The 19636-nt window shown below is 40.7% G+C and overlaps 1 protein-coding gene across 1 annotated transcript in view; it reads right to left on the bottom strand.

Moving 5' to 3' along the window:
* PTPRB (protein tyrosine phosphatase receptor type B) overlaps window positions 1-19636 on the bottom strand; it is a gene marked incomplete at its 3' end in the record, with an annotated part of 139947 nt that overhangs the window by 113488 nt on the left and 6823 nt on the right. The window contains exon 3 of the mRNA XM_080705077.1: window positions 9094-9350. Within this exon, the coding sequence (XP_080561203.1) occupies window positions 9094-9350 (257 nt within the window). The remainder of the gene's footprint in view (window positions 1-9093; window positions 9351-19636) is intronic.

The following is a 19636-nucleotide window of genomic DNA, read 5'->3' as shown; positions in this document are numbered from 1 at the left end:
TTCCACAGGATGAGGCGGATGGGTGGCATCTCAGAAGCTCCTTGAGAGTCGGGACTGACAGTGACCAGAGCAGAATATCAAAGGATTTTGTCATGTTTTTCACAAAGGTAACGTTAAAACCTTCAGATGACAGACTCCTTGAAGGAAGGATTTCTACTTCTCCATTTTCTCCTCCACACCCCCAGGTCTTGGGGACTCACTGTCTATCATATATTCACAGAATAAGTATGTATACCCCACCACTAAACAAAGGTATAGCTACGTGTTTTATCTGTAAATCTGAAATAAAATGGCACATTTCAGCTGCTCCATGCAGAACGGGAACTCTTAGTAGCAGACTCTTAACACCTAGTACCTTGGCCTCCCCATAAGCCCGTGTCCATGTAGCTCCTGCTCCACACAGACAGCCCCCAAATTCATGAAGATCTAGTTTTTCTCCACAACCAGGTTGCTCCCGACTGTGGCGCTTAGGCCACCAAGATCAAAACTCTATGTGAAGCCCATACTTGCCGTATTCTCTTAACAGTTCTGGGCCTTGCAGGAAGAGGAGAGAAATGTTCACAGATGCACAGACGAATGGCAGACACCTAGCAAAGCCACGCACACACGTGAGTTCACTGGCCCAGATCTCTGTATCCAGAGCAAGTGGAGCTCGGATGGAAAAGTGGGAACCTCCAACCCCGAGACAGATGCTCCCTAGAGTGAGGCTCTCCTTTGGATTAGCGATGGTAGCACAATGTCTGGCTGCCAGCTCCCTCAGTGTGGAAGAAACGGAAAGAGGTTTTTCCCTTTTAAGATAGCTCCTGGAATTCATAGCATTTCTCCTTTCAGCTACTTCCACCATACTCTACGATAACTGGGGTTCAAAGCTGTTATTCTGTGAGTGGAACACGAGGGTGCAACCAAGAGCTCGGATGAATTACAGAGCTTGTAAGTACTTAGTGGTCCTTTCCAGAGTTTACCTTATCTTCAGACTTATCAGCTGGCTCATCTGCCAGTTCTCAGTCTTGGCTTTCCTGTTCTTTCTTGCAGATGCATCATTTCTCTCTGGATGTCTGTTCCTCCCTCTTCCCAAACCCTCCATGCCCCAGCTGCTCTTACTAGGTCCTTTATTTTTTTCCTTCTGGTAGTAGGGATTTAACCCAGGAACTCAGGGACATTCTACCTGTAAGATATGCCCCAGCTTTTTTTATTCTGAAAAAGGTTCTTGCTAAGTTACCGAAGCTGACCTGGAACCTGTGATCCTCTTGTCTCAGCCTCCCGAGTACTGGGGTTACAGGTGTGCGCCACCATGCCAAGCTTCTCTGAGTTCTTGAAGAAGATGGAACTTGGTATGTCTGAGCTATTGATCTATTCCTAACATAGTAACTTTCCTTGGATTCTACCCTCTGAAAGCCCTTGGTAAACTTCTCCTTGATTCCTTCTATTTTGAAAACTTTTTAGTTTTGAAAGAACTTCGCATAATGAAGTTGTAAGTCTTGTACAAAATGTTTTCACATACCCTCTCCTGGGCCTTTCAGATTGTTTTTTTTTTTTAAATCCTCTCTCTCTCTCTCTCTCTCTCTCTCTCTCTCTCTCTCTCTCTCTCTCTGCATACATAATATTTTTACACACACTATTTCAAAATAGGCTGCATATATACTGAATTAATATATCTCAGTAAGGCTATCAAATTCAGGAAATTAAAAATGGATACAAAACTTAAATCCCCAGTCTCTATCTCAGTTTTGTCAATGGTCTCAGACATGTCCTTTTTCATGTTTTTGTTTTGTTTTCTTTCTAGTACAGAATGCAGTCCAGAATCCTGCATTGCTAAGTCTCTGAATGTGTTTCACTTGGAAAAATTGCTCAGCCTTCTAAAGTGACCTTTAGGACATTGCCCTCTTTGAATGACACAGGTTGCTGATTCCTATAGCCTCTTCCTACACCTGGGTTCATCTGACATCTCCCTGTGTATGGATTCAGCTTCTTCATCCGCAGCAGCACTTTCTCTTGCTTGCAATGTTTTTCCTCCCAGGCTGATATTTCAATGAGTTTCCGGTGGATCTCAAACCTAGCTGCGCTTTAGACTCACCATGGAAGATTTCCCACTGGAGGTGCTGAGGCCCTTCCTCAGTAGATTTGGATTCCGTAGGTTTGAGGTGGAGTCTTAAACTGTCTCAGAGGTGATGCCTCAGAAATTGGGACAGGCGCTGCAGGCCACAGATTCCTCTCTCAGCTGGCACATCCTGGCCTTTTCCTTGATTTCAGTGTCCTTTTCCTTTGCCATTCTCTCTCTCTCCACCGCACCTACCCTTGCCTGGCTAGATCTCATCTATGAAAACCAGCATGTCAGAAAAAGAGTCACACGTTAAAAAAAATTAATTTCAATGCACACATTCAGTGTCATGGCTATGATTTTATGTGTGCCATTTGTATAGTGACAAAATACTAGCCCGGTCTGTCTGTGCACAAAATGCAAAACAGTACAAATGACCTGTAACAAAAAGCAAAAGAAAGAAAAATTCTTGAGATGTTAAGGCTGGAGGGGTTGATAAGGATAGCCAGGCATAGTGGCGCTTGCTCGTAATCCCAACATTTGAGCGGCTGAGACAGGAGGATTATGTTTTGCGGACAGCCTCAGCTACTTATTGAGGCTCTTTGCAACTCAGTGGGACCTTGTTTCAAAATAAAGAATAAAAAAATTGGGCCATGCGTGGTGGTGCACGCTTGTAATTCCTGCGCTTGGGAGGCGGAGACAGGAGGATCACGCTGGTTCGAAGCCAGCCTTGCTGGCATAAGAGACCCTGTTTCCAAATAAAAATATAAAATAGGTCTGGGTAGACCTATTTTATATTTTTGTAAATATATTTTATAAAAATATATTTTTATATATTTTAATAGTGTAGCCCGGAGGTAGAAGGGTTTCCAGGAACCCCAGTTCCACCAAAAAAAAAAAAAATTGCCCCCCAGCCCTGTCAGCTGGGGGTAAAGCTTGCAGGTAGAATGCCCTAAACAAACAAAACCAAAACAAAATGACAACAAAAATACCTATAAGGATGCTATTGGCACATGGTAATCCACTGTAGCTAGTAAACCAAGAAACTTCAGACCATGTTGGAATTAAGCTTGAATGGTACTGATTACAAATTAGGGTCTTTAAAAACACATCCTTCCTGCAGTATGTCCCTCCCTCACATGGCCTTTTTTGAAGCATCAGCAGTCTCAGGGCCTGTATGTATTTTATCATGTTCACACTTGACAGTGTAAGAGACACCAGGAATGATTAGGGGACAGTTTTGGCTCTCCTTTTCCCACTTCTTTCCACTTTTCTCTCTAGGCAGTGCCCTCGATATTGGGGAGTAGGGGAGACAGCGCCCCATCTTTAATTCTGGCTACAGAACAGTGATGACAGTGGGGTGTCTCCCGTATATTTGGGGAAGGGATTAAACCCAGAGGCATTCTACTTTCACACTCCACCCTCAGCTATTTTTGTTTTGAAACAGGATCTCGCAAAGTTGTGGTGGCGGCGGCGGGTGTGTGTGTGTGTGTGTGTGTGTGTGTGTGTGTGTGTCTTCCTAAGTTGCCCAGACTGGCCTCAAACTTGCGATCCTCCTGAGATTACCAGTCTGCACCACTGTGCCCAGCTCCCCTGAATATTTTAAGTGGCCCAATAAAGGGGTTTGCCCCAGATTTGCAGGGAGGGGGCAGAGAGGGTCTTTTCTACATTTACCTCTTCTCCTATTTGGAGACTCACACTGACTGGGCTGTGATCTCTTTGAAGGCCAAATGGAAGGAAATGCAGGACTGTGAAAGCCCAGACCAGTACCACAATGGCTATTCATGAAGGGAGGAAATGCAGTTCCTCCCCCAAGCCAGGGCAAGGGTGGGGTGGGAAGGGAAGGAGGAGGTGCACCTTCAAACAAGATTTATAGATATTTAGCAGGATCAGAACTGGCCAGCGACTTTTTAAATGCACGTTCAGCATTTTATCCCTTTTAAAAGCATTGTCCTATATTATGCTAGCTCATCTGGTTTCTACAATCCGTGGAGCAGGCAAAGTAGAAATGGGGAGGCAAAAGCAAGGAGAAGCTAGTACGCATCACTAAAATTGCTGAAAATGTGTGGTCAATGTACTAAGCACTTTACTGAACCGGATTGTAACCCCAGAACCATTCAAGGAGGCAAATGAATACCCATAATAATCCTAAAGAAGAAACAAGTATGACTTGAGTGACCAGAAAAGAACACCGCTAGGATTTACCTGATTTTTTTTTTCTTTTTTACATCAGAGGCCCAGCTCTTACCTCTGTACCAGACCACTTGTACCAAGGTCACATGCCAAGAGCGAGTCCCCACTGGACCTCTCTTGAGACCATATTGCTCAACCATGAAGGAGCCTGGCCCATTCAGGGCCCAGCCTCCCTCCTTTGAGAGGCAACTTTATATTTAACTCTTCTTCCTGTACCCCATCATCACTCAGCTCAGCTCTAGCAACAGACTGACCTCCTGCAGCCCTGAGCCATGCCTGTCTTGTTGCACCCATAGGGTGAATGCATGGGTATGGCTGGTGTACTCAGGGCCCACTTCTAACACCCGCATCTGACTTGATCTATGACTTCTCCTGTGGCAGGATGTGGGACCACTTTGTGCAGGCTGAACGCAGGAATTCTTGGCTGATGGTGTGTGTCCACATCCCACAGCCAAGTGTGGTGCACTTGAAACTGTGGGCCTGGAAGAGTCTTTTTTAAAAATTAACACAAATACCCTGGGGACTAGCAGTCATCCCCCTGTGTTACCAGGCTCCAGTTAACTACCTTGGGTCCCATTCTTCAAGGAATGGACACTCTGCAGTGTAACAACAGGAGGTTGTAGTTAGAGAAACTGATTTTTGCTATGTGATTATTTAGCTTTCAAAGCACCTCTATCCCCACCCCCATCCTTTCTTAACACAATGCATGGAAGTGCCATCAATGGTGGGAGACACAGGCATTTGGAAGTCTGTGGGGGAAGATATTGTGGATCAGGCACCAGATTGATCTAAATCAGTGATTCTTACACATAAAAGTGCATTATTGTGACTTGGACAGCTTTGTTAAAGCACAGATTGCTGGGGGCCCTAATCCCAGAATTTCTGATTCAGTAGGCCTAGAGTAGACCCCAAGCGGTTGCTTTTCTAATCTCTTAGTCTAGAGTTCATACATGGAGAACCACTGATCTAGATAGTTGATAGGTCGGGTCCCTTCTCTTCCCCCAAGGGACTCCGCAGCAGGGACAGGAGGCAGAACCCTGGACACCAGAAGCATAGGTATCATGAGAATCCAGGTGCCGTGAGACCCCAGGCATCGCGAGATAGACTCCAGAGGTTGTGAGATTACAGATGTGAGAGAATTGGCATTCCTATAAAATACCCTGACTTCTTCTCTACCATGTGAATCTGTCAGCAGACTGGAACTACGTGTGACTCTCTGGACTGTGCGTGGCTCATTGGTCTCTTCCCCCATGGCCAGCAGATTCCCTGAAGGCACCAGATTTTGATTAAAGCAGCAGTTTTTGATAAACTGGTTGGTATTTCCCTCCTTCATGACACCCCAACTCAGTTTCAATGTTGCAATAGCTCCTGACTCGTTCTATAGACAAGCTTCTGGTCCCCTTGACTTTGTCCTTGTGAAGATGCACTGCCACATAATTCTATGTAGAACAGTGACAGTAACAGTTAACATTAAGTAAACACCATTTTACTATTTCTCAGGTGCTACTCTAGGCATATGACATAAATTGATTCATTCCAGGTTCACAATTGGGTGTAGGGAGGAGAGAGAGAGACAACCACAGAGTTTCAAGGCAAAGCTCTGCCTCAAGTATACAGCCTTCCAAAGTATTAGGCACTTGTTCAGGTACTGGAGATACAAAGTCAAATAACTAGTCTCTATTTCAGATTTTTTCTATCTTTACCTAATCACAGAAAGCTTCAATCCATAATTGAATTAGATTTCAATCCCAAATCCTCACAAACCAGGTGCTGTGTGATCAAGAAAACTGGCACACAGAGATTTTCTTTTTATACAGTTTCAAGCAATTCAGCAGAATCCATTCACTACTCTTTTACACTTTTCTATCTACTCTTTGTCAAGGCAGAGAACCCCTTTTTTTGTGTGGTACTGAGGACTGAACCCAGGGGCATTCTAGCTCTGAGCTATACCTCCAGCCCAATTTTTTATTTTGAAACGGAGTCTCACTAAGTTGCAGAGGGCCTCATAAGTAGCTGAGGCTGGCTGCGAACCTGTGATCCTCCTGTCTGACCCTCCCAAAGTACTGGGATTACAAGTGTGTGCCACCATGCCTGGCTCTGGCAGAGAACCTTTTGAAATTTCTTTCTTTCTTTCTTTCTTTCTTTCTTTCTTTCTTTCTTTCTTTCTTTCTTTCTTTCTTTCTTTCTCTTTCTTTTTTGTGGTACTGGGGATTGCACCCAGGGATATTCTACACCCAGCCCTGTTTTTTATTTTAATACAGATTCTCACAAAGTTGTAGAGTTCCTCACTAAGTATCTGAGGCTGGTTGTGAGCCTGCAATCTTCCTGTCTCAGCCTCCCAAGTACTGGGATTAAAAGCATGCCGGGCTTTGAAATTACTTTCAAAGGACAGACGTTTCATATTCTCAGTGACTCATCTTTACCTTTTGAAGTATCTAACTACAGCTGTTTATAATGACAACTATAAAGTCAATGTCCTTGTTAAGTCAAATGATTTAGCAGGGATGCCTAGACCAAGCTTCAGAGTCATGGGAAGCTGCAACTATAAAAATTGTCTTTGGGAAGAGCAAAGTCTTTTTACACCAGCTTCTCCACACATAGTCAAGATTTGGCCTTGAGTTTCAAGGAAAAGCTGAAACATGAGAGAATTGGCTACACAGCCATTCTGGTGCCCCATCTGGGAGCGCATATAAACTCTGCCATGGATTTTATTGTAGAATGAGGCTTTTAAAAATGGCCAGTGTGTTTGCCATGACCCAAGGCTACAAACCCCACTTGGAGGATGGACCATGAGCTCTGTCATGCAGTGCTACGTGGGCTCAAGGCAGCAAAGCCCTGTAGCTGCTTGCTCTGGACACAGGCCCCAGAGCCTGGCTGAGTCTGTATTTCACAATGGCCAAATCTGGGCAAAAACGGGAGAATGTTTTTTTTGCTAAAAGACAACCTTTTAGTGTTTAGGTAGAAGTGTCTATGGTAGTTTTTATTCAATATGTTTCTTATTTGACACACTTAATTTTTTCTGTACTGTTAGGTATAATTAAGCTTAGATGTAAATGAATACTCTTGTAAACTAATGTTAGTGTGGAAGTTTTGGCTGAGGCGCATTTAGCCAAAATGAGGAGGTGCTCCACCAAGAAGCCTTCATTTTCCAAAGCAAGCGGTGAATCTCTTGCTCACATTAGTGGCTGGAAGGGTTCAAGAGTTGAAGAATTAGGGAGGGCGCAGGGCCAGTTCACGAGGGGAACCTTAAGTCATTGCTCTCTCTGCTCTCAGTCCCGTCTACTTTCCCACTTTCTAAGCCCAGACAGATCTGAACCCATAATTATTGAGGGAGGAGAGGTAGATAGAAATCTAGGTTGGGATGGTGTGAGGGACTTTGAGCATGCCCTCTCCCTGTTGAAAGCCCAAGCTGGGTGGATAATGATGGGAGGGAGAAGCTAACTTTTAAGTCCAATGTAGAATTTGGTCTCTGGAGTGGGCTTTCTTTTTCTATTTTCTTTTTCGTTAATGGGCAGAGATTGAGTGCTGAGTTTTGAAGTTGATAGGTTTTCCAGAAACATAATGGGACCTTCCTAATATCTATTCAGAGACACAGGAAGAACTAGGTCAGAGGGAAGATTTATGCTAAAGGAAAAGAGACCTAAATATAAAGTCTCATGAGTTGTGCAATATACTGGCCATATTTGTTTTGTGATCAATAATGAAGCTTGTGCTCACTAGCTGGGAGCCATATGCAATCCTAGGTTCTACACGATGTTAAACAACAACAAAAACTAGAGCACTAAATGGATATTATACTATTTAAATTGTGTCAGGCTTTTATTTTCTTTAAAATTATTGGGATTGCTTTTTATGAATCACCTAAACACTGCCAAGTAAGACCTGAACTTTGTTGTGTGTGTGTGTGTGTGTGTGTGTGTGTGTGTGTGTGGTGATGGAGATTGAACTCAGGACCTCACACATGGTAAGCATGTGCTCTACCACGGAGCAGCATCCCCAGCTCTAAAACCTGAGCTATTCTGATCTGCTGTAATTACACTGCTGTTGCCCAAATGGTGGCCCAAAACCCTCAGAAGAAAGCAATGCCAAAGGAATGAGCACTGAAGATAGAAACACCACCTGGCAGCACTTTTCAAGGGGCGTCCTTGCTCTCAGTAGTTTGACTTACCTGCCACTTCATGGACAAAAGGAGATCATAGTTTGGTGACACACAAAAGATGTCATAGAAATGACATGTGGATTTTGCTTATCTTGTGCTCTCAGTTACAGTGATTCTTGAATCTGCTATTGCTTTGCGAGCCTTTCCCTTCCCTTAGAATGCAAACAATTATGGCACGGAAGCAGCATCACCTATAAGGTATTGATTTCAACCCCTTTCTCCTGGTTTCACACACACAAAAATGGAGCCCATCTATAGAAGTACAGTTATGTCACAGTAGCCCTATGAACCTCTTTACCTTTTATCAGTACAGAGATTTGAATTCCGTTGTGCAGATTTTCTCATTATGTTAAACACATTCATGCATAATTTGCAGTTAAGACATGAAGGGCCTGAAATCCCCCACTGTAGTAGGGACATTTTTTTAGCAAAGTGCCTTTTCAAGAGATAGACTTTCTGATAATCCCAGCATTCAGGAGGCGGAGACCGGAGGATGGTTGACAGCCTCAGCTACTTAGCGAGGCCCTTTGCAACTCAGTGAGAGCCTGTTTCAAAAAACAAAAAGACTGAAAAATAGGGCTGGGGGTGTAGCTCATAGGTAGAATGCCCCTGGGTTCCATCCTCAGTGCCGAAAAAAGTAAAAAAAAGAGATAGACTTTCTGAGACCGTTCAGGACCATACTTGAATGTCCCTCTCCTTTTACCTCTTTAGTGGTGCTGGAGAAAGGCAAAGGCGTCGATGGAACCCAGGACATGTCTGTAGTTCCAGTCACGTGCAGGTTGGGGTCTTGCCTCTCGCTGCTGGTCTGGCTGTAGCTTTCTGTAGTATTCCCGGTGGAGGCCTCTGTGGTGTTCCCAGTGAGGTGCTCCAGGTGAGATGGCACTGTACTTAAAGTAGTGGGGATCTGGGGAGGAGTCACGTTTCTAGTGCTCCTCACTGAAACTTCTGCTCCCAGGCCAGCTTATGTAAAGAAAAGACAGTAAAGCAAATCATTCTCCTATTTTATAGATTCTTTTCATAAAAGCACATTTACACAGAAAAAGAAGATCCCTTCAAGAGTGGGCATGTAGAAGTTCATATACATGAAAAAAGAAAGATCCTTGGAGTGTAGGATGATGTCCATTTGCCCTGTCCAATGCATCCATCCTTAATATGTCTATTAATTTTGTATAGTGGAGGGAGAATTGTGGCAACTGTACGACTAGAAAAATGCCAGCTCTGTGTAGGACATAGAACTAAACTTACTATATAGATATTAGGGAACCACTGAATTTTTTCAGCAGGGGGGATTCTATGAATCTTTAAAGCTCGATGCAAAATTCTGAATACATGGCATGAACAATTTTTCTTCTGTGGGGTACTACTATATCTTTCATCAGCTTCTCAAAGGAGATGTTAAAATATCAGGTTGAGAAGCACTTTTAGTGACTTGCCAAAATTCATCATGAAGTTTGACAGTTCTTTGGAGAGTGGTGACATTTATTTCTTTACTAGTACTTCAAACATTTCTAGTTTATATATATATATATATATATATATATATATATATATATATATATATAATTTTGTTTTAAAGTTATTTTATCTGATCCATACAAACATAAAAACTGTACATATTAATGGGTTACTAGCGATTTTTCGACATCTGTGTATTTTGTGTAATACTTAAATCAGGTTAAACGTATGTAGCTCCTCACAGATTATCATTATTTTGTGGTGAAAACATTTAGAATGATTTCTTCCAGTGTTTCGAGATGTACAGTACATTATTGCTATCTATAGTCACACTACTGTACAATAGTGCATCGACTTCTTACCCTTATCTAACTGTAACTTAGTACCATTGGTGCAGACTTTTTCTAGTTGCATGAGTCCAGAATCATGGGACTGTTGAATTTTTTGAGCTACCTATCATCTGGAAGAACAGTAAATTGATTTATTTATTTATGGTGGTACTGGGGGTGGAACCCAGGGGCTTTCTATCTCCAAGCTACACTCTCAGACCTATTTTATATTTTATTTGGAAACAGGGTCTCACTAAGTTGCTGAGAACCTCACTAAGTAGCTGAGGCTGGCTTCGAACCTATGCGATCCTCCTGTCTCAGCCTCCCAAGCGCGGGGATTACAATGTGCACCACCATGCCCGGCCAGTAAACTGATTTAAAATACATGAGCTGGTGGAATCAATTTATATCTTTGCTTTGCAAGGCCCAATGTCCCACACTGAAAAAAATATTGTTTTCTAAATTAGATTTCTCTAGCCATAATTTTAAAATGTACTATCCTTCTAGGGGATATTGCTCATGTGTGAATTCTGTGGCAGTAGAAATGACCAGTTCAGCATTTCTAGCAAGCTCTCAGGGGAGGCTGATGATGCTGGGCTTCGTAACACCCTCTGCATTGCAAGACTCTGGAGCACAGTCCTATCATAGGAGGCATTGAGAAACTGTGTAATGTTGGCCAGGCGTGGTGGCGCACGCTTGTAATCCCCGCGCTTGGGAGGCAGAGACAGGAGGATCGCGCAGGTTCAAAGCCAGCCGCGCGTGCTGGCTTAGGAGACCCTGTTTCCAAACATAAAGTATAAAATAGGTCTGGGAGTGTAGCCCGGAGGTAGAAGGGCTTCCAGGAACCCCAGTACCACACACACACAAAAAAAGAAACTGTGTAATGTTTAGATTTTTACATCAACTCCATAGATGTGAGTCTTCAGGGACATTAAAATCCATATCTTGTGGCTGGGCATGGTGGCGCACGCTTGTAATCCCCATGCTTGAGAGGCAGAGACAGGAGGATAGCGCAGGTTCGAAGCCAGCCTCGCTGGTATAAGAGACCCTGCTTCCAAATTAAAATATAAAATAGGTCTGGGAGTGTGGCCCAGAGGTAGAACAGGAACCCCAGTACCACCACCAAAAAAAAAAAAAAAAAAAAATCCACATCTTAGCAAGTTGGGTAATCACAACTAAAGAGTTTTGTTTAAAGATTGGTAGGAGCTGGGCCTGGTGGCACACGCTTGTAATCCCAGCATTGGGGAGGCTGAGACTGGAGGACTGCAGTTCGCGGACAGCCTCAGTTACCTAGTGAGGCCCTCTGCAATTTAGTGAGACCCTGTTTCAAAATAAAGAATAAAAAACAGGGCACGGGGTGTAGCTCGGAGGTCAAATGTCCCTGGGTTCTATCTCCAGACCCGCCAAAAATAAGTAAATGAAAAAAATAAATAAATACATAAAGATTAGTAGGAAGAAGATTTTTTTTTTTACTACCACTTTATTGGTTCATTCATTTAAACAATGATTTATTAAGCAACCACTCTGGGCCATGTGGAGGTCTTCTAAAGAAGCAATCATTTTTGTTCTAGGCTGCCCTATTGACCCCCTTTTGAGTCTTAATGGCTTTCCATTTCAACTTCAACAGACTAATGTATTTCATATGATAATGTATATAAATAAGAGTATGCTGTAGAAAAAAACCAGAAAAGCTATTTTTATAATTTAGCAAGCTATCAGTAGCAGCAGTTCTAATAACTAATAAAATAATCATGGCTACTTAAGCATCCTTTCCTTGAGCTGCGGGAGGATTGTGCTACTCTACCCTGTACATAGAGCTGAGGGATTTAGCAAGTGAAAATATGTGAAAGCCATCTAGATTAGAGTTTCAGATAGACAACATTTTTTTTTAGTAAAATTGACTATATTTAGTATATTCTAAATGACAATAATATAAGGATTATATTAGGTATTACAAATACATTAAAATTTATTTATCTGAAATTCAAATGTAACTAGGCATTGTGTATGCTACCTGTGTATCTTAACTCTATTTGTACATCGACTAGGTTGAGGCTTTGATAGGCTTCTAGACATTCCTTTAGTTTCTGTTTGTATCTTTTCAGATCTCATGTGCCACTATCACTGCTTTTGTGCACTATGCACATAGATAAGCAGATTTATCCTTTACGTGTTTTCTATATGACAGCCTCAACCAAATATTGGTGAGTTTTCTTTGCAAAAAACTCCAAGAAACAGTCTTAATTTTGCAGTCTGAATTGTGTTAGGTACTTGTATGTTCCCTTAAATAGACATCTGTCAGTTGTCGGGATATAGAACTTCTGTATGTGGCGATCAACATTGTGGTCATTTGAGCTGTGACCAACACTAATCCTCTGAGCTGACTACTACCTATGACGATTTTAGCTCTTAGATTCCTAAAACTTTTTTTTTTAAAACCAAGCGTCCAAAACCTAGCATACAATTATATTCTTTAACCTGTCAAGCTAAGCTTACTCTATTTCATGAAGAAATAGTTTGCAAGTTTTTTTTTTTTTTTTTTTTTTTTTTTTTTTTTTTTTTTTTTTTTTTTTGCTGGTCTGGGGATGGAACCCAGGGGCATTCAACCTCCGAGCTACACCCCCTGCCCTATTTTTTATTACTTATTTTGAAACAGGGTCTCACTGAGTTGCAGAGGGCCTCACTAAGTAGCTGAGGCTGTCCGCGAACTGCGATCCTCAAGTCTTAGCCTCCCAAATGCAGGGATTTACAAGTGTGCGCCACCATGCCCGGCTTAGTTTGCAAGTTTTTATCCTATGAACTTTTTTTGTGTGTGTGGTACTGGGGATGGAACCCAGGGGCTTTTCTACCTCTGGGCTATACTCCCAGACCTATTTTACATTTTATTTGGAAACAAGTTCTCACTAAGCTGCTTTGAGAGGCTCACTAAGTAGCTGAGCCTGGCTTCAAACCTGCCATCCTCCTGTCTCAGCCTCCCAAGCATTGGGATTACAAGAATGAGCCACCACACTTGGCTTCCTATGAACTTTTTAAAAATTAGGTAACATATATAATTAATTTAGTGGATGAAACTAAATCTCTCAAAATTAGATAAATGATCGAAAAATTTCAATTTCTTCTGCAAATGACACAGCTTATTGTTACCACTGCATATATCTTTGGAGAAAATTTTCAGTCTTTTGTAATTGTCTTTAATTAACCTTCTGCACATATTTTTAAAACACTTCAAACCAAACACTTCCATCTTTCCACTTTGGGCTACCTGTTTTTTTCCTTCAAAGAAAGAAACTATAGAATCTTTAGTCCAGCACCCTTCATTGTTGTGTCTGTATTTTTAATTTGTGCTACTTAAGAAGCAAGAAAGAAGTTTTGGTGTTCGATTTCCATGTTTTATGAATTTTAAAACATCAAAATCACTTCGGAGCTTGTTTGCCTTGGTCCTCCCTCTAAAATTTGTGATTCAGTAAATCTGATGTGAGATTCAGAATCATCTGCATTTCTACCAAGTTTCCCAGGTGATTCTAAGTCTATGGCTTTAGCCTTGTATGTGTATCTACATCTGTCTGTCTGTCTACTTAACTACTTACCTATCTTTATATATGTATATATGTATTTATAAACCAAAATAGAATTCCAATAACTTCTCATTGGGGCATTAAAAAATTATAAAACAGATGGGAAGAAAGGGAATCTATCACCGAAATATACAAAGTTATCAAAATAAGTTTATTTTTTCTATCTTCTGAATTCAGTTGAAATAAACATATAAAATTTTGTTAAAATACTAGATATTTGGATGTTTTATATCTATTAATTCTTATGTTTTAAAAATGCATATACATTTCACAGTTCATGAAAGAGTAGTTTTGACAAATACAAGAAAAAGTTCTTACACAATGGAACAATATGTTAAAGCTATTTTTAAAAGCTTTATTGTACCACTGCTACTACATTGTTTCCACATTATAACAAAATTAGAACACAATTCAAGGTAAGGTGGACCATCCTGTGTCCAATCTAAAAGGTTTAGCACTTAAATAGTAAATCGCTCTTTGTATAGAATAATGTCAGCTATAAAATGATTTGTAATGACTGCATTACATCAAGACCACTTTTTGAATACATTTTTAAAGAAGCAACATGTATTTTAGTTTACTCATTTATCTATGATTGATTCAGAAATAATTACTAATAGAACTTAAATTTTTGTGTAGTGATGAAGACAACACACAATTGTTAGTTTCTCTTCTTTAAGTGATACAACTAATGTTTAGACATGTGGATAACAGAATCACTTGAAGTAAACTCACTTTATAGATAGAAAATTTTAGCTGTTTTGGTACTTTCTATTCTGTAGGAAGATATCAAATACAATGTACCTTTTAAAAGTGATAAATTATCTGGAAGAGATAGCAAATGAAACAGAAGACACTTTAAAAAAAAAGGGTCAATCCCTCTCTCTCTCCCTCTCTCTCTCTCCTCCAGTGAAGGTGAAGTGGAAAAGATGGGATTGTGGTAAATAATTATTGTGGAAATGATACCATTTCAAAAACATAATCAGTGAAATAAAGAATATACTTAAAAATAGATACCAAAGTTACTTTGAAAATGCTCAAGATTAGAAATAAAGTAAAAGTGACTTTACTTTTACTGCTACTGAGAGATAGCATAGTAAAACATTATGGCATAGCACAGTAAAAATTTAGAAAAAGAAAGAAAGACTAGGGAAATAAAAAACCACTTTTTAGTAACCAGTTATTACTCAACTACTACACCATGGGTTGTGTTGTGAAGATGTGCCTGGTTTATCCCAGGGCCCATGTTTTCTTCTGGGCAAAAGGATGAGGGATGAGTTAGAAGGAAAACATGCTGGATAGAGGAGGAGGACTGCTTCTAGGTTCATTGCTGTGGGCAGATGCTGAACCAGAGGTTACTTAACAGGGGAGCGGGAAGGAGTCAAGAACCTAGCAGGCCCAGGACTGATTCATCTAGTAGGCATGATAGGCAGAGTGGGTCATCTTGAGCCCGCAGAATCATTTAATTTTTTAAAAAAAAATGCAGTCCAGTCGGGTATAGTAGCACATACTTGTAATCTTAGTACTTGGGAGGCTGAGACAGGAGGATCACAGGTTTGGGGACAGCCTCAGAAATTTAGCCAGACTCCTAGCAACCTAGTGAGGTCCTGTTTAAAAAACAAAATAGCCAGGCGAAGTGGCATAAGCTTGTAAACCCAGTACTTGGGAGGCTGAGACTGGAGGACCACAGGTTCACAGACAGCCTCAGCTACTTAGTGAGACCCTTTGCAACTTAGTAAGACCTTGTTTCAAAATAAAGAATAAAAAAAGTAGGGCTGGGGGTGTAGCTCAGAAGTAGAATGCCCCAGGTTCCATCCCCAGTAACACAAAAAACAAAAACAAAAACAAAATAAGCTGGGTGTGGTGGCTCATGCTTGTAATCCCAGCATTTGGGAGGGTGAAACAGGAGGAGGTCCTTTGCAATTTAGTGAGACCCTGTTTCAAAATAAAGATTGAAAAATAGGGCTGAGGGTATAGCTTGGAGGTAGGATGCCCCTGGGTTCCATCCCTAGTACCTCAAAAACAAAACAAAACAACAAAACAAAATAAAAACTAAGAACATAAAAAAGATGGGGGTATAGTTTGGAGGTAGAATACAATATCCCTGTGTTCAATCTCCAGTAAACACACACACACACACACACATACACACACACACACACACACACACACACACACACAGTATGGTAGTACTTGTCTGTAATCCTAGTACTTGAGAGGCGGAGACAAGAGGATCACAGGTTTAAGGCCAGCCTCAGCAATTTATTGATACTCTCAGCAGCCTAGTAAGACCCTGTTTCAAAACAAAAAAATAGAAAGGGTTGGGGGGTATAGCTTGGAGATAGAATGCCTCAGAGTTCAATTCCCCAACACTACAAGAAAAAAAGAAAGAAAGGAAGAAAGGAAGAAAGAAAGAAAAAAACAACAACTTGAGTCAAAGAAAATGTTTTAAAATTTTTCACACTCAAGAAAAATGAGAATTTTAGGGCTCTTGAGAATAAATCTATTAAAATTATTTTTATCATTTATTTTAAATGGAGGAAGGAGGCAAAATAAGGCCCAGAGTTCACATAGCTGTATCACAGAATAAAAATGTTTGGAAAATTCTGGGTGCTGAACCAGCTATTTTCAATGCGCATTGAAATCACATATAAATAATCATTGATGATATTCTTTTGATGATTATATTAAAATGGCCCCTTACAAGCCCTCTGTTGATGATAGAGAAAACAAACTCTGAAATGGCTATGGCAGCTTTCCTGGCCCAAGGAGGATCTGTTTATACAAAGGACACTTTCTGTTTCTCTTTGTTTCTTCACAAACTCTATTCACAAGCACTTCTGCCGGCCACTAAAGAAAATAATTTCTACTAAAGTCTCTTCTCCCACAGTGTGTATGATTGTTTATCTCTCTTACCTCTCACCCAAATCGCTGCAATTAAGAAATTACTTGAACCAGGGCTTATTACATCAAGCACACCAGCAATTGGTCACTGCATCAGCAAAATTCTTCCTTTCTCTCTCCTTCCCTCCCTCTCTCCTCCCTTCCTTCCTCTCTCCCTCCATCCCTCTCTCCCTCCATCCCTCTCTCCTTCCTTTCTTTCTTTCTTTCTTTCTTTCTTTCTTTCTTTCTTTCTTTCTTTCTTTCTTTCTTTCTCTTTCTTTCTTTTCTTTCTTCTTTCTTCCTTTCTCTCTGTCTCTCTTTTGTTCTCTTTCTTCTGTTTTTAATCTTTTTTTTTTGTGTGTGTGGTACAGAGGATTAAATCCAGGGGAATTCTACCTCTAAGCTATACCCTGACCTATTTTTAAATTTATTTTGTTTTGAAATCAGCTCTTGCTAAGTTGCAGTCTTGCTATGTTGCTGAAGCTGACCTTGAACCTGCAATCTTCCTGTCTTACCCTCCCAAGTACTTGGACGGCATCCAGGAGGTGATGAACTATCACATATGGCTAGCAAAATATTTTTCAGTTGTTTAATCAGCTCAGTCAAATCAAGGCCACTTGAAAATTTGCTTGGCCTCAGACAAATATGGGAGTTGAGGAAATGAATATGTAGAAAATGCTAAATAATTGTTGTTATTAATGTATCCGTTACTTTGTACAGTATAAAGGATCTGAGTAAAAATAACAATTTTAGATAAATATCCAGCTTTTTATAAATGATAGAACACTCAGCATCCTTTGGAAAAATTATCCAAACCATGAAAGAAATTTTTCTTTTTCTGGAAATCCTAGAACTACTTCTGTAGAGCATATCTTCTAGGGGACTGGTGTTGGTCTTGTGGAAGCCACTTTCAAGTGGAGAATGTCTTAGTTTCCCCTTGTCAAGGATTATTTGCTTAGCTCTACTTGCAATCCCGTAAGTGCCTGTAAGCAAATTTCCTTCTTTTCCATATATATATATGATAGCCAAGTAAAGACTTATTTTCCCCAACAGGTAGATCTAAAGACTTTAATTATTGGATCACTGTAAACTGTTTTCTGCTTGTGAGGCCAAGACTTCCCTGCTAGAATAGATGCAACTGTAAGTTTTGGTGGGTTTAAAATTTATACTTGGATTGGACAGAAGTCAAAGGCAATAGTCACGAAAGTCATGATTTCAGTGTAGCATTCTTCAAAAAGTCCTTAAGACTTTATTATTTAATGTTCCTCTATTGTTCTCTTATTATTTATTTATTTATTTATTTATTTATTTATTTATTTTTGGTACTGGGTATTGCATTCAGAGGCATTCTACTTCTGAGCTACACCCCTGGCCCTTTAATTTTTTTTTTTTTAATTTTGAAACAGAGTCTTGCTAAATTGCTGAGGCTGGCTTCTAACCTGTGATTCTCCTTTCTCTGCTTCTCAAGTACTGGGATCATAGGCTTATGCCACCACACATAGTCTTTCCCCACAATTCTGATACTCAATACTTACTAGAATTTGAAAGATTTATTAATTTAATCAAGATTTGTTGAGCATGGATGACAAGATTAGCTTTAAATGCCCCCTTAGTTTCAGTTAATGATAGTGTGAAAATATTGAATGAAAAATTCTTAAACAATTTTTTTTTTTTTTTTTGGCATTGTGGTTGGAACCCAGGGGCATTTTACCTCTGAGTTACAATACCAGCCCTACTTTTTAAATTCTTTAGCTTGAAACAGAGTTTCACTAAATTGCAGAGGGCCAGCCGGGGCTGAGACCAGAGGATTGTGGTTTGCGGCCAGCCTCAGCTACTTAAGAGGCCCTTTGCAACTCAGTGAGACCCTGTTCCAAAATAAAGAATAAAAAATAGGGCTGGGGGGTGTAGCTTGGAGGTAGAATGCCCCTGGGTTCCATTCCCAGTACTGAAAAAAAATCTTCCTGTCTCAGCCTCCCAAATACTGGGATTATAAGCATGCACCACCACGCCCTGGTTTAAACAATTCTTAAATTTTAAATTGTGGACCATTCAGCCGGGAGTGGTGTCACACGCTTGTAATCCCAGTGCTTAGGAGGCTGAGACAGGAGGATCGCACAGATTCGAAGCCAGCCTCAGCTACTTAGTGAGGCTCTCGGCAACATAGTGAGACCCTGTTTCCTAATACAGTATAAAACAGGTCTGAGAGTCTAGGCCAGAGGTAGAAAGCCCCTGGGTTCCATCCCCAGTACCACACACACACACACACACACACACACACACACACACAAATTGTGGACCATTCTGAGTAGTATGGTGAACTCTTAAGCCTTGCCACTTCCTCTTACTTAGAGCTTGAATTCTTTGTCTAGTATATACACACTGAATGTGCTGCTGCCCATTGGTAACTTACTAACCATTTTGGTTATCAGGCTGACTGCTATGGTATGGCAGAACCTGTGTTCAAGTAACTCTCATTTGACTTAATAATGGCCCTGAAATGCAGTGGCACCAAGGCTGGCAATTGAATACAACAAAGAGAAGCTTTGAGATGCTTTCTCAAGTGAAACAATGAAAGTAAAATAAGGTATTTTGAGAGAGACCCTATGTACATGACTTTTATTATAGTATATTGTTATAATTATTCTATTTTATTGTTAGCTATTATCATTTATCTTTCATTGTGCTTTGTTTATAAATTATATGTATTTTTTTGCGGGTCTGGGGATGGAACCCAGGGGCATTTGACCTCTGAGCTACATCCCCTTCCCAATTTTTTATTCTTTATTTTGAAACAGGGTCTCACTGAATTGCAGAGGGCCTCACTAAGTAGCTGAGGCTGTCCGCGAACCACAATCCTCTGGTCTCAACCTCCCAAACGCTGGGATTACAAGCGTGCGCCACCACACCCGGCTTATAAATTAGATTTTATTATTGGTATGTATGTATAGAAAATAACGTGGTATGTGTAGGGTTCAGTACTATCTACAATTGCAGGCTTCCACCA

This window comes from Muscardinus avellanarius (genome assembly GCF_963383645.1).
Source record: "Muscardinus avellanarius genome assembly, chromosome: 11".
In the NCBI taxonomy this organism is placed as follows: Eukaryota; Metazoa; Chordata; class Mammalia; order Rodentia; family Gliridae; genus Muscardinus; species Muscardinus avellanarius.
Note: the sequence above shows the minus strand (reverse complement) of the source record. Positions and strands in the feature narration are given on the sequence as shown.